General features: G+C 38.1%; 1 protein-coding gene across 9 annotated transcripts in view; it reads left to right on the top strand.

Moving 5' to 3' along the window:
• Positions 1-15,938, top strand: part of FRYL (FRY like transcription coactivator) — a 254,467-nt gene that overhangs the window by 111,718 nt on the left and 126,811 nt on the right. For all 9 annotated transcript variants that reach the window (XM_032400333.1, XM_032400332.1, XM_032400322.1 and 6 more), the window contains 2 exons: positions 1,205-1,404; positions 13,683-13,736. In XM_032400333.1, the coding sequence (XP_032256224.1) occupies positions 1,285-1,404; positions 13,683-13,736 (174 nt within the window). In that variant the 5' untranslated portion in view covers positions 1,205-1,284. The remainder of the gene's footprint in view (positions 1-1,204; positions 1,405-13,682; positions 13,737-15,938) is intronic.

Genomic DNA, 15,938 nt, shown 5'->3' with positions numbered 1-15,938 from the left:
TGACATAAGCTGAAGTTCAGGAATGGAATGGTCTGTGTTACGCAGCCGGCTGACAGAGCGGAGTGATAAGCCAGTCAGTCAAGAGGACAAAACCTATGAAGATAAAGAGCACGTAGCAGTCAGTGTGTGCTCTTTTTGTGCCCCAGCTGGTGCAATGTATTATTTGCCAGGCCCTGGGACATCCCTAGCTGAGTAAATGGTGCCACTGTCCTTTGAACGATTGCAGTAAAAATCCTACTAGTCATTGCTAGTTCCTTTTCTTCACCTAGATGCCAAATTCCCTAACACATGACAAATGTCAAGTCCTTTCCTTCTCTCCTGTGCCATTCCATCCTCTTACCCTGAGCTAGGATCATCTCACCTGGACCTGTGTAGTGGCTTTCCTGAGTCTACCTTTGTCCCCTTCCAGTCCATTCTCCAGAGGAGCTGGAGAGATCTTTTAAGAGAAGCCAGATCTTATCCCTCTCGAAGTGAATACTTTCCATTGAATTTTAATTTCATTTAGAATAAAATCTGATTTTCCTACAAAGTTCTAAATCCCTGGCTAATGATTTTGACCTCATCTGAAATTGCCTGTCACCCCTGCTTCCTCCCTTGAGCTCCAGCCACACTGGTCTTCTTTTTATGAATCAAATATGCTCACTCAATTTAGCGCTTTCTGTTCCTGGTGCTTTGCCTTGCTGCCTCTTTTTCATCCTCCAGATGAGTTCAAATGTAGCTTCTTCAGTGAGGCCTTTTCCTAATCATGCTTTCCAAAACAGTATCTTTCAATGCCCTAACCAATCCTGTTTCCTTTATTCCCATCTGTTTTATTTCCTTCACTGCACATCACTTTGTTTAGAATTCATATTCATTCATTCAGTATGTATTTATTATATACCCAGCATATGCCAGGCATTGTTCTAGGCACTTGGAATTCATGGATTCATTGATGAACAAAAAAGACAAAAGAGAATCCCTGTTTTTAGGAAATTCACATTAGTAGGGTTGAGAGAAGAACAGTACATAATAAATAACACATAACTAAATTACAGTTGGGCAATTTGTTAGAATGTAGCAAGTGTAATAAAAAAAATAGAGTATGATAATACAGATTGGGAGATCTGGATGGGGTTTAGGGGCAGGATGCATATTAAATAGGGTTGTTGTGGTGGTCTCATTATTGTGTTGATAATTAGAGTTCTTTTGTTTCTTTTCTTTTTAGCTTCAGCACCAGTCAGCAAAGTGAATAAGTACTGTGCTTCCTCCAACTTTAATTCCACTTTGGGAAAAAAGAATATCATCATGTCAAGCATTACGATTGACCCAGATGTCAAGCCTGGTGAATATGTCATCAAGAGCCTCTTTGCAGAATTTGCTGTTCAAGCTGAAAAGAAAATTGAAGTTGTAATGGCTGAACCCTTGGTGAGTAGAGTTGACCTATAAATCTGAAATATTTTCTTAACTTTTCTATTACCCATTATAAACAAAATTTCTGAAGGAAATAATGTACTTGAAAAAAAATTAAAGGAAGCCAATCTGAAAAGGCTACATACTGCATAATCCCAACTGTAGGACATTATTAAAAAGGCAAAGCTATGGAGACAGTAAAATGACTGTCGGGCTGGGAATGGAGGGACGGGTAGGCAGAAGAAAGAGGATTTTTAGGGCAGTGAAAATACTCTGATACTGCAATGGTGGACATATGTCATCATACGTTTGCCCATACCCACAGAATGTACAACGCCAAGAGTCAACTGTAGTGTAAATTCCAGAACTTGGATGATTAGGAAGTGTCACTGTAGTTTCGTCAGTAGTAACAAATGTACTACTCTGATGGGGAAGCTAGGTAAGTGTGGGATGGGCTATATGGGAAATCAGTACCTTCCACTCAGTTTTGCTGTGACCCGAAAACTGCTCTAAAAAAAATAAAGTCTTAAAAATTAAGAGATAAGGGACGCCTGGGTGGCTCAGGCGGTTAAGCATCTGCCTTCGGCTCAGGTCATGGTCCTGGGGTCCTGGGATCGAGTCCCACGTCGGGCTCCTTGCTCAGTGGGGAGTCTGCTTCTCCCTCTGCCTCTCCCCCTGCATGTGCTCTCTCTGTCTCTCTCTCTCTCAAATGAATAAATAAAAAATCTTTAAAAAAAAATTGAGATAAGTTAGTAAAGTTGTGATCTAGAAAGCTGTAATGACTTTAGAATCCACCTTGATAAGTTACTGCAGGTCACCAAAGAACAAAAATGGATTTCACCAAAGGGGATTGTTGAAACAGATAAAACATAAGAGAAAATAAAGGAAAATCTAGAATATTCTGCAAGTTGATGATATGGCAGTTGCCAAACTTACAATAAAACAGTAAACTTATTTTTAGACGTATAGTGCGTGAGGCATACTTAAGTGGTCTGAGAAGCTCCATGTGATTAGAGCTTATGGTAAAGAGGAAGGAAGAGAAAGACTGAAAACAAATGTTTGAGTCAGATTCTGAGGGGTTATTGAAGGTTGTTGTGATAGATAATACAGTGGTTAGACATTAACAGGGAGAAGAGATTAAAGGCGGAGACTAGAGGCGCGCCTGGCTGGCTCAGTGGGTACAGCATATGACTCTTGATGTCTGGGTTGTGAGTTTGAGCCCCACGTTGGTTGTAGAGATTACTTAAAAATAAAATCTTTAAAGGGGCGCCTGGATGGCTCAGATGGTTAAGCGTCTGCCTTCGGCTCAGGTCATGATCCCAGGGTCCTGGGATCGAGCCCTGCATCGGGCTCCCTGCTCGGCGGGAGGCCTGCTTCTCCCTCTCCCACTTCCCCTGCTTGTGTTCCCTCTCTGGCTGTGTCTCTCTCTGTCAAATAAATAAATAAATAAAACCTTTAAAAAAAATAAAAAATAAAATAAAATCTTTAAAGGCAGAGACTACTGTTTAGCTGTTGTATATAATTCAGGCTGGAATGAAAAGAGTCTTGAATTAGGGCATTAACAGTGGAAGTGGTTGGAGAAGAAAGTAAGATAACAGAATTAGTAAAACTCAACAAATAGGAGTAGGTGTTTTGAGGGAAAGTGAAGGTTAAAAGTTCTTTGAAGTGGGCGCCTGGGTGGCTCAGTCGGTTAAGCGACTGCCTTCAGCTCAGGTCATGATCCTGGAGTCCCGGGATCGAGTCCCGCATCGGGCTCCCTGCTCAGCCGGGGAGTCTGCTTCTCCCTCTGACCCTCCTCCCTCTCGTGCTCTCTGTCTCTCACTCTCTCTCTCAAATAAATAAATAAAATCTTCAAAAAAAAATAAAATAAAATAAAAGTTCTTTGAAGTGTTAGAAGAGATGACATTAGATTAAAGAACATGAGAATATGATTGGGGTAGGAAAGGAGAATAAGATAATTTTTCTTGTGTGAATGGTAAGCTTGAGATACTGGTAATGTAAACCATGTGGAATTATTTTATTGGTAGCTGGGAATTCTTTGTCAGTGACCAGAAATGATGACCAGAAATAGAGATTTTGGCATCATCTATGAGAGGGTGATAAAGCCAAAAGAGCAGATGATGATCAAGAGAGAGTGTAGAATAGCATTATTATTGTCAAATGATACAGAGGGGAAGAGTACAAGGAACACTGGGAAATGTTGCTGGACTTGGGAATTAAACAGCCTGAGAACAGTTTTAGTAGGGTGATACAACTTTAGGAAATAACTTTGGGAGTTTGAAGGGGCTGGATATGTGATGTATCAAGATCACAGTGTCAGCTAAAAGAAGGATGATCACAATGAAGATGGTGGTGGAGGATTTAACAGCTGAAATTTATTTATTCCTTATGCAGCTGGGTTTGGGATAGGTTTTCACCAGTGATTTGAGACCCCAAGGGTTTGCTACTTGCCTGAAGCTCAAAGCCACTGCGTGGCAGAGTGAGCAGTTCGGCACAGTAATGGCGTCAGAGCCTGTGTGCTGACTCACTTCGCTGGGCTTCCTGCTGAGGAAGGAAAGGGGGAAAGGAAGAGAAGGGAGAACAGGTGATGACCTAAGAAAGGTGAGAAGTTGAAGGAGGTATTGTTCTGTGTTCTTAAGTCTTACTTCACTAAGAAAATTAACATTGCTAAGATTGCCAAGGTATGTGAGTGGGTCTGCGCATGCCTGTGAGTGAGTTTCTTGTCGTTAAGTAGAGAAGAAAGCATCTCTGCAAGTATGTATGTGAGGTCCAATAAATAATAATATGTAAGAGATCATGAGCCAAAATGTATGTTTTAAAACTGTGCAGCTCACTGTATTCAATTTAAATCATTCCACAGTTGCTTTATATGTAACAAATTAATGATTTTGTTTTTATCAGTGAGTATATATTTACAGCAAGTATATAAAGTTCCGCCTTAGAAATAAGGATTACAAGAACTCATAGATATGACTTAATGATTATGAGGTTTGATTATAAATGTGCTTAATCTATAAAATGTTGTTTTCTTCATCAGTGGTCTGTGAATTACTTGGTAGTGTGCTACAGTAGCCTGCTTAACCAGCGTACAATAAGAAAGGGAACAGGGGCGCCTGGGTGGCTCATCAGTTGAGCCTTTGCCTTCAGCTCAGGTCATGATCCCAGGGTCCTGGGATCGAGCCCCGCATCAGGCTCCCTGCTCAGTGGGAAGCCTGCTTCTCCCTCTCCCACTCTCCCTGCTTGTTCTCTCTCTTTCTCTCTCTCTCTCTCTCTGACAAATAAATAAATAAAATCTTTAAAAAAAAATAAGAAAGGGAACCACTTTAAAAAAATATACATTAAAAAAGTATGGAACATGGTGACTAGTTGATAATACTGTATTATAAACTTGAAATTTGCTGAGAGTAGAACTTAAATGTTCTCACCAAAAAAAAAAAGGTAAATATGGACATGTTAATTAGCTCAATGTGTACATATATCAAATCATCACATTGTACACGGTAAATATATTACACTTGCATTTGTCAATTATATCTCCGTAAACCTGAAAAAAGAAAAATGTTTATGAAAAATTTCAAGTTTATATAAAAGTACAGATTATAGTGTAATGAGCCCTCCAGGACCCATTGCCTTGCTTCAACAACTTTCTCTCTCTCTCTCTTTTTTTTTAAAGATTTTATTTATTTTTTTAAAGACTTTATTTGAGAGAGAGAGAGAGAGAGAAAGCGCACAAGCGGGGGGAGGGGCAGAGGGAGAAGCAGGCTCCCCACTGAGCAGGGAGTACCTTGAGGGGCTCAATTCCAGGACCCTGAGATCGTGACCTGAGCCGAAGGCAGATGCTTAATGACTGAGCCACCTAGGCGCCCCTAAAGATTTTGTTTTTTAAGTAATCTCTATTCCCAACGTGGGGCTCAAACTCACAACCCTGAGATCAAGAGTTGCACCCTCTACCGACCGCGCCAACCAGACTCCGCTGGCTTCAGCAACTTTCAACTCGCACAGCACTTTTAAAAAAACACTTCACCTATTTTATAAAATACTTATTTTTTATTGTATAAAATATTTAATAAATAGCAACACGTGGTATGGTCCTGTCAACTCTCAAATATTAAAGGAATTTTAATTTTGAAATACAAAGTTCTTGAGAGTAAAAGCATTAAAAGAAAATATGGGTGAAATTACCTGTTTGACTGAGTTTATAAAATGGTGATTTTATGTCTTCCTCCTTTCTTTTTCTTCCAATGCCATTGTCACTGTCCTAGCTCAGGGTCAGCTTCACTCATATTAGATCATTGCAATAACCAGTAAATAAGTGGTTTATCACCTTTCCATTTGTCTTGCTCTCAGACTTTGCTTCATCTAAAACAAGTATTATTACCTTTTTCCTTTAAAAATCTTGCTGACTTTTTGTTGCTATGGAATAAATTCAAGTTCTGGGTGGGTCATTCTAGCCTCTTCAGAGTCTTATTACAGTTTGTATAATGTCTCATGATTCTCCTATCCTGTCTCTCCTATGACACTTAATGTATCCTCTATATATTCTTTTGTCCTGGTGTGTTTGTTCTTATTTATCTCTTAATCCAAAATACTCTTAACTCTTCTGTATTTTAAGCCTCTACTCATCCTTCCAAACTTCCCACGTGTTCCTTCTCACATAGTGATCCTCTTCAAGCTATACGAATCTTTGTTTTATCATAATAATTTTTCATACTCCTAGATTCTGACATTGTCATGTTAATGGCTTACATGTTTATCTCCTCTGATGGGAGCTACGTGATACCAGGAGCCAGGTCTCCTTTGCCTTTTATAGCACCGCCTGTGGTGGTAGATGCCTAGTAGAAGGTGCGTAGTAAAGATTTGTATTTTAAGTTGACTTTAGCCTGAAAGAACATCGCTGTGGTGTGTACCCTTTGTTCTTCTAACAAAACATAATGTCATTGTTCCAGCCAGAGCTTTTAATAGTTCTTTCATAATAGTCTGATGCTGACTACATTTTATTCTGTAATTTAGTAGCTAATTTCAGAGACATCTGCTGTGTAATCTGAGATTATAAAATTTGGTAAATAGTGGTGAGGTTTCCACCAGAAAATTGATGTTTTTACCCCACCATTGTACTTAGAAGAAGCACTCCCTGCTTACTCTTCCTGACATACCAGGAAACCTCCCTGCGTCAGGCTCTGGGCTCAGTGTGGAGTCTGCTTTGTCCCTCTCGCTCTGCTCCTCCCCCTGCTCCCCCCGCCTCTGGAATGAATTTAAAAAATTTTTAAAAATTGTAAAAAAGATTAGACAATGATATGTTTAATCTAATACTGTGACAGTGTTTTATATGATAGCTTCAAATTTGTTTATTGTGATTTCATTTATTGTGAAATTTATTCAGTCTATTTTTTTAGTAATAAATAACCATCCAAGATGAGTCTCTTGAGTTCTTGAATGAAACTCTTGCAGGGTTACTTCAAAGAAACTAGCATCCATGGATTGTTACATAAAAGGAGACCAGCATGTCTCATGATCAGTCGTACAGTAAGTTACATAAAAACGTAGAAGCACAAATGTGAATGGATTTTGCTAAAAGAATTAATACCATGAAAATGAGAGAACTGGCCTTCTCATTCTCATATTAGAAGTCATAATAAAATAAGGAGACCAAAAGATTCGAACTTTAGCGGAGCTTGATTTTTAGCCACAAGTTCATTTTCATTTTAGGGGGAAGATTGGGGAAGGAAGGGCAATCATTAATTGAAATTGCAGCTTGCAAACTACATTCCAATACCTTAGGTCTCTTTCTTCCTGAAAGGAGGTGGATCAATCCTTGGTAATGACCCGGGCACATTCTAGCTTATCTGTTAATCTTTTAGATTGCCAGTGACTAGAAAAGAAGGTAAGAAAAAAGGCTTTAACCAATCAGCTGCTTATTTAGACTTCATTTGGTTTAGGCCCAGCATTTTTACAACTCCGAAATATCCACTATTTTTTTTTAGAATATTGAATACATATATGTAATTTGTTTTTAAATTTTTTCTCCCCATATGATCTGTTTCTTCTGAAAGTTTTGCCTTCTCCTTACATGTATGTCCATTGTAACTTGTTCTATTTTACAACCAAGGCACTATAAACAGATTGGAAACCTGGGTGGATAGGCCTTTTTGACTGTGGTCTTCAGTGTGTAATCTCTGAATGAATCATCAATGTCAGATCTATTCTGGGGTTTGTCAGAGTCCCTAGAGAAGGTCCTTCCAGTACCCCAAATGGCAGGGTTTAGCTGATGTTCTGGGGGTCTCGAGGCAGAAGATAACTGGGTTTTTTGGTATTTGGTATATAAATGTTTACTTGAGCTCCCTGTCTTCAGTGTGTTACCTTGTCTTCGACTATAGCATCCACCAGTCAGCATTTCTGTTTTGCCATTTCCTGAGAAGGACAACCATTCTGTGGGTAAGGTGGATGGAGGATGGTCAACCTGCTAGGCAGACGGAGCTGGTGAAGGGAAGGAAAGGGAGGGGGTCTCAGTTTTTCTTAATTCTTCAACCAGCCCTCTTGTTTTTAACTTCACCTTTACGTACACTTTCAGAGTACTGTAGTTCTCCAAATCCTCAGGAATTGCAAAGTATTGACTAGATTATCTTTCCTTCACCCTGTGTGGCAAGCTCACCCACTTTCCCCCTGTTGTGACCCAAATGTCATCTTTTCAGTGGTCCTTCTGTCTAAAATCTCACCCCCCATCTCAGCCTCCTATCCTGAAGTCTGTCTAAGAGAATAGATATTTTGGTTGTTCTCTCATTAGACTTTTTAGCCTCATGAGGACGGGGATTGTTTTCCATTTTGCTCATGGTTGTGTCTCCAGAGCCTAGAACTGTGCCTGGCGTACTGTACACTCAGTAAATAATTTAGGTGAATGAGTGAGTGGCTGCGTGGAGAATAGACATCTGCCTTTTCCCCTTGCCTACTTAGGACTCACTCTTGTTGGGTGAAATGTGTTGGTTGGGCTTTTCCATCAGCTCTTTACTGTCTCTCCCATTCTCTCTGACCTTTTTGGTTTTAATTTTTAAGTCTTCTAAAAATTCTTTTACTCTTGTCTTGGTCGGGTTTTAGGAGAGAATGGAGGCTGTGTGTGTGTTCAGCCTACTCTCTTTAATTGCAAATTATTGAGATATTTCCATATCATTGTTATGCTACCAAAATCTTTTCAATAAACACTCTTGCTTTCCGTGGAGGCTACATGTTGCTCTTGGTACTCTATACATATACTAGTTAAAGAATCAAATTAGAACATAAAGGATTGGGAACCTTAGAATCATTTTTAGTTTTTTCTTTCTTTCTTTCTTTCTTTTTTTTTAAGATTTATTTATTTATTTATTTGGGGGGGGCATAGGGAGAAGGAGAGAAAGAATCCCAAGAAGACTCCCCGCTGAGTGTGGAGCCCAATGCACGGCTCGATCTCATGACCCCGAGATCATGCATGAGCTGAGCTGAAATCAAGAGTTGGACGCTCAACTGACTGAGCCACCCAGGTGCCCCTCATTGTTAGTTTTTTTATATTATTATGAAATAATGACCTTATAAAAAGTAGAAATAGTTCTAAATTTTATATAACAAAAGTTAGGACTCTTACTTCCATTCTATATCAAGATAAACACTGTCCATCTCTGTAGCATCTGCCACCTTTTTTTAAAAATTTTTATTTCTTTTTGCCACCTTTTTTAAAGCACAAATGGGAGGTTTTGTGTGTATTTATTTCTGTATCTAGATATTTTTCACAATGTAAATTGGAGATTATTCTATATTAGCCTGTATAAATTTGCCTCATTCTTTTTAATAATTCAATATTATTTTAATAAAAGAATATAACAACGTTTCTTACTAGTCTATTGATAGTCGGTTTGGGAGTTACCTTAATTTGGGGCTACTGTGCAAAAAATACGGTAAACATTGTTGCACAAAGTCTTTGCATACATGCATGAATATAGAGAATAATTTCTATTCTTTTTAGTTGTTACAGTGGGTTGCATATGCATAAACATTTTTAAATGGTGTATCTTTTCAAAATGTCATATTGCAAGACACCACAACTGCTTGAGCAATGATGAGAGCGTCCTCAATCACCCTATAATTAAATTGAGAGTTTAGTACAGAGTTCTTGATTAGTAATTTCTGTTTAGTGCAGTACACTTATTTTATGTTTTTGTACTTGCGGTAACTTGAGTATCCTTTTGCATTAAAAAATCATTTCTGAGTTCTTATTATGGAAAAAATAGTCTTCCTCCATTTCCTGGTTTAGGGAAAGCTCAGGGAGGATGTGAAATCTTTAGAAATCTTTGAGGAAGCATGAGTTTGTTGAGAAGTAAAATATGTTAATATGAAACAACATTGTAAGTGTTTCTGAAAAGCTCTCTAATTCTGCTTGGCCATTACTCTAGTGTATAAACATGCTGTGTGAGTAATAAACCACTTAGATCAGCAGTCCTCAAAATATCACTGAAGACCTTTAGACTTACAGTATAAAAGGGAATGAGGGGTGCCTGGGTCGCTCGGATGGTTAAACGACTGCCTTCAGCTCAGGTCATGATCCCAGGGTCCTGGGATCGAGCCCCACGTCCGGCTCCTGGCTCAGCGGGGAGCCTGCTTCTCCCTCTCCCTCTGCCTCTCCACCTGCTCATGCTCTCTCTCTGTATCTCTGTGTCTCGAATAAATAAATAAAATCTTTAAAAAAAATTAAAAACAATAAAAGGGAATGAAATGAGTGCAAAGAAGCCACTTATTGTCTCCCCAAACTTATCTTAAATAAATAGTTCACATTAGGATAGTAAAGGCCCTTTAACTCACTATTTTTCAAACTTTTAGATACTTTTAGAAACAGTGTTCTATGGAACTGCTATAGGACTTTGTGTTTTACTGAAATTTTAGAGGTAATTGGGCATATGTATTGTTCTGCAGAATCGTCATGTTGGATGTAAATGATGTGTAGCTTGGTTTTTGAAATACAGAACTTGTTCTGCAAGATAATCACCCAAGTGTGAAGGCCCAAGTGCCAAGGACACACCAAAAATCTATCCCTATTAAGAAAGTAAAGTGCCCCAGAATTCAGTTAGATCCCATTTATTTTTTTTAAATTTTATTTATTATGTTAGTCACAGATCCCATTTAAATTAGTTAGAACATGTTTCATTGGTAGCTAGATTGGGAATTTTTACATTTCAGTGGCAAATATAATTGTGGATGTGTTTTCATCAACATTAGCCATGAATGACAGAAGGTGATAGGACTCTACCAGATAAAGAAACTTCAAAATATACACATTTCTAAATTCTCATTTCTTTTATAGAAGGATGATGTTCATTTTTCTTTGATACACATTTAACATGTATTTAAAATTCAATAAAAAAGCATAACATAGAGAGGTTTAGAAAATCATCCTAAAAATGTCAACCAAACAGCCATCATATATTTGAACATAATCCCAGCCATCTCTTATATTCAGGAAGTAAGTTAGGTAAGTCTGTGTGGGGTAGCCAGCAAGGCAAGTAGGTAGGAAGATGCACAAAAGGGATCACACTGTATATGCTATTTTAATTTAAACTAATTATGTTATAAATTTTGTTTGAATTAGAACAAAAAGAAACTGAAACTAAAATGATTTAATTTCTGAATTTCAGGTAATATTTTCTTTTATACAGAGAATAGTTCTTAAGAGATCTTTAAAGTTGGGGCACCTGGGTGGTTCAGTCGGTTAAGTGTCTGCCTTCGGCTCAGGTCATGATCCTGGGGTCCTGAAATTGAGCCCCGTGTCGGGCTCCCTCCTCGGTGGGGAGCCTGCCTCTCCCTCTCCCTCTGCTGTTCTCCCTGCTCATGCTCACTCGCTTGCTCTCTCTGCCAAATAAATAAATAAAATATTTAAAAAAAAAAGAGATCTTTAAAGCTAAATGTATAGAAACATACAGGCGTGTACATGGAGGTTTGGTGACAACTAGATTTGAAAATCACTTCTTCATAATTCATGGTTTTGTTTAGTTACATTGTTTTTTCTCATATTTTAAAACATGTCTGTTCTGTAACCATAACTTTCATGGTTGTGCACTACATTGTTCTAAAATTAAATGGATTTGCTGGATACCACCAAGCATGGGAAACTCAAGAACAGCCCTCAAGTTTAAGAATGAGAGGAAGTAATCTGCATTCTTTGTAGAAAATACAGAAAATAAAAGTAAGCTAATTGTTCAACCACAAAACAACCTATTTTTCTGTTTTTATTACTAGTATGTGGTAAATACGTTTCTAGAGCTTTAAATGTATTTATATATGTATATACCACCATATATACATTTTATCCTTTTGTAAGAGTATTATATCTGTTATTCTCTAATTTAATTAATACATTGAGAACATTTTCCCAATCTACAAATTTAGTTCTACCTGTCACTTTACTGGCTATACAATACTCTGATGTGTAGCTATACCATGATTTTTTTGACCCGAATTCCCCATTGTTGTACTTTGATGTTGCTTCGTATTTTTAACTGCTTAGATAATGTCCTTCTTATGCTGTTTGTAAATGTGGAACACATTCCCCCCCCTCCGCCCCCGGGACATATTCTGTCTTTGGATCAAAGAGGAAATTAAATCAGAAATGATGTTTTTATTAGTTAGGATTCTCCAGAGAAACAGAACCAATAGGGTATGTGTGTATAAAGAGAGATTTATTGGAGGGAATTGGCTCACATGATCCTGGAGGCTGAGAAGTTCCAAGGTCTGCAGTGGGCAGGCTGGGGACCCAGGAGAGCGGGTAGTGTAAGCTCCAGTCTGAAAGCCCATGTTTCAGTTTGACATGGGAAAAGGGGTAGGGCTAAACTGATGCCCTAGCTCAGTGTAGTCAGGCAGGAGTACCTTCTTACTCCAGGGAGGGTCAGCCTTTTGGCTCTGCTCAGGCTTTCAACTGATTGGATGAAGCCCACCCACATAAGGGAGTCTTAATCTACCTGCTTTACTCAGTCCACCAATTCAAATGTTAATCTCATCCCAAAACATCCTCACAGGCACACCCAGAAAATGTTTGACCAAATATCACAGGGTACCCTGTGACATAAAATTAACCATCAGAGTGTCCAGTGTCCATCAAAACTTATATCTGTCTAGGATTTTCTTTGCTCCCCCTTCCTCTCAACCCATTGCAACATAGAATCATGCCCATTCCTTCACTCCTTTGTTTTCTACTGGGTGGAGGCCCCTTTATGCCCCAATGTCTTCCTTCCTTTCTTCCTTCCTTCCTTTCTTCCTTCCTTCCTTCCTTCCTTCCTTCCTTCCTTCCTTCCTTCCTTCCTTCCTTCCTTCCTCCCTCCCTCCCTCCCTCCCTCCCTCCCTTCCTCCCTTCCTCCCTCTCTTCCTCCCTTCCTCCCTTCCAGAGAGGGAGGGGGGGGGGAGAGAGAGAATCTCAATGTGAGGCTTGATCTCATGACCCTGAGATCATGACCTGAGCCAAAATCAAGAGTGGGATACTTAACTGACTGAGCCACCCAGGTGCCCCCCCACCATGACACTCTTTCTATACTAACTTTAGACAGTAATCTGGACTGACCTCTTTTGAGTCATTTCTTCATACAAGCAAGGAAGAGTGCACATGCAGGTGAGAGAGGGTGGAGAGACTTTACTATCAGTTATGTCCCCAGACCCATTGGTTGAAGATTAAAGGGTCTAAGCTTTCCACAATGAGTTCTCTGAGTCCTCTTTGGTTCACGGATGTTGCTTGCTCATAGTAGGAACTCAGTTGTGTTTTTTCAGCAAATAAATGAACATAACAAATGGAAAGTTAAAAAAAGAAAAAGGTTCCAGTACTGTTGTGTGCTGAAGGAAGACACAACACTAAACTGGAAGCTTAACTTAATAGGAAGCAACCATACTGAAAGGTCACCTCACCAAAGTATCATGTTTCACTGTCAATATGCTCTTTCTTTATGTAGTACTCTTTTCCCTTGGCTTCTGTGATATGCAAGTTCAAATGGTACAAAAATCTTTGTAGTAACAACTTTCCACTCCCAGTCCCCAACCCTCCCTTTATCCTAACTATCCAATTTCTTTCCCCATTTGCAAACACTTATTTCTTTTTTTTTCAAAGAGGTATTCTGTGTATGTAGTAGCAAGTGTGTGTGTGTGTGTGTGTATTAAAAAGAGGGAGTCTTACCTTTGTTTAAAATCTAATTACAAATGAAAACAAAAACAAAACCAACTCATGAATCTGTTAATATATATAAGATTTCTCATATTTTGTATATATGCTTTTTTTCTTTTTTTTTTTTTAACCGTAGGAGAAGCCATTGTCTAGATCTCTTCAAAGAGGTGAAGATCTTCAGTTTGACCAGGTATGCCAATTTCGGGGGGATATATTTTCCTGAAAGGAAAATGTTCATCCTAACAGTCTGGTCCAAATATATCCAATATTAAGAAATTATTTTATTTTGTTTAGTGATCCTTTATATCATTACACATTAGATTCAGTCTGAAATTGGTAGTTTGTTTTTTAACAAAGTAAATAGAAGGAGTTATGAACTGTGAACTTTATGGTTCATGGAATGATCTGTGAACTTGATTGGTTTCTGTCATTTATTATTTTACGATTTTATTTGACACACAGAGAGAGAGAGATAGTACAAGCAGGGGGAGTAGTAGAGAGAGAGGGAGAAGTAGGCTTCCTGCTGAGCAGGGATCCCGATGTGGGACTCGATCCCAGGACCCCGGGATCATGACCTGAACCAAAGGCAGATGCTTAACCAACTGAGCCACCCAGGTGCCCCGGTTTCTGTCATTTAGCGTCTTAAAACTTTTTACTTTTCATTGGTAATCTCTTTATTGTGACCTTTGAAATTTTCTTAAAACGTTTCCAATTAACATACCTCAATCTTCCCTGGTGTACCAATTCACACAATTCTCACATAATAATATTTTACCTTTTTTTTTTTTTTTTTTAAAGAAAGGGACAGAAGGGAGTGGACAGAAGAGGGAGAGGGAGAATCTTAAGCAGGCTCCATGCCCAGCATGGAGCCCGACATGAAGCTCAATCTCACAACCCTGAGATCATGACCTGAGCTGAAATCAAGAGTTGGACACTTAACCACCCAGTTGCCCCATAGTATTTTAGCTTTTAACTTTTGTTTTTTCTTGTTGGGGCTATCAGAACCTTAAGATAGAACATTAATACCTAAAATTGAGTGTGATATTCCTATAATGTTAATTCTTTCCTCTTCTGTCATAATTATGTTCATTCAAGAATTGTTTTATTGTATATTGTTTGCAAAAACCAATAACCCAGATTAGCTCTCCATTTGTACCTAGTATTCCTGTACTACTATTCTCATAATTATGTATCTGGGAAACAGAGATTAATGTTCATATTAGTTTAATTGACTAGATAAGGATGACTGGCTAGAATTACCTGGTGGAGACTTAACAAGATATTGTATTTTCTGGATTCTGACCCAATTCTGAATCAGAATTACCAAGAGCAGTGCTCCAGCACCTGTATTTTACAATAGCTCCTAGGGGATTCTGATGCATACACTTACTGAGTAGCCACTGGCCTAAGAAGAAACCATAGATAGGAAGGCTAATTCTCTGTTAAAGTAATATTAAGATCACTTTATATAAGGCTCTTCAAATCTCAATGCTACTGCAAAAGGTATTAATTATTACTAATTAGTAATTTTTATTTATTTTATTACTATATTAAAGGTATTTAGATTATTCAGATCTTAAATCCACTAATGAATAAATGTATAATCAGAATTTGAAATCCTATTAAACAGTGTTTTTAAGGAATATATCCATTTGTTGTTTTTTCTGTGTAAATGATTAATGAAACTTTAAATAGTCGTGCCCCAAGTTCAGTTTTTTTTCCACAGTAAAAAGCCAAGTGTGGTAGAAACTTTAATATATATTTACAATAGCGGATGGTATTTTATTGTTCCTTCTTTAGATATTAAAAGGATTTCCTTTGAGTGATACTGTTCATTGTTAATAAAATATAAATTTGAAAAATTAGTTAAATAAAATTAGAATCTTATTTTTAGTTTAATTTCCTATATTAGAAACTATTTACCTGTCAAATTATGGTAATTATAAATAAAAGCATGATTAAAGGAAGGCAGAGATAAGGAAAAAGAAAAAGAGCTTACACAATCAAATAAAACTTTCATTCTTTTCTATTTCCTTGGATGAAGTACATTTTGAAGTTATATGAAGGCTATCAAATATTAGGAAAAGTAAATGTTTAATTCCTAGAGGTATCAATTTATCTTCATTAACTGACACTTTCTACAGTCCTGGACCTGAACAAGACCTTGAGTATTTCTGCAACCCATCATTTTTCAGTTAAGAAAAACGGAGTGAAGCATGTTTGTATACTTTGAAATATTAATTTTATGAGCAGTGAGTTGCATCAGATACAGAAATTCCCATGAAGAGCGGTTTTTTGCTCGAGATCCTCCAGATGAAGAGTGACCCTGGGGACTGCTTGCTAAGGATGGCTGGTGTGCCTCTTAACTGCGCTCCAGGAACGCTGAGTTTGT

The sequence above is a fragment of the Phoca vitulina genome, unplaced genomic scaffold (assembly GCF_004348235.1).
Source record: "Phoca vitulina isolate PV1807 unplaced genomic scaffold, GSC_HSeal_1.0 scaffold3, whole genome shotgun sequence".
In the NCBI taxonomy this organism is placed as follows: Eukaryota; Metazoa; Chordata; class Mammalia; order Carnivora; family Phocidae; genus Phoca; species Phoca vitulina.
This window is presented reverse-complemented; position numbering and strand designations above follow the sequence as displayed.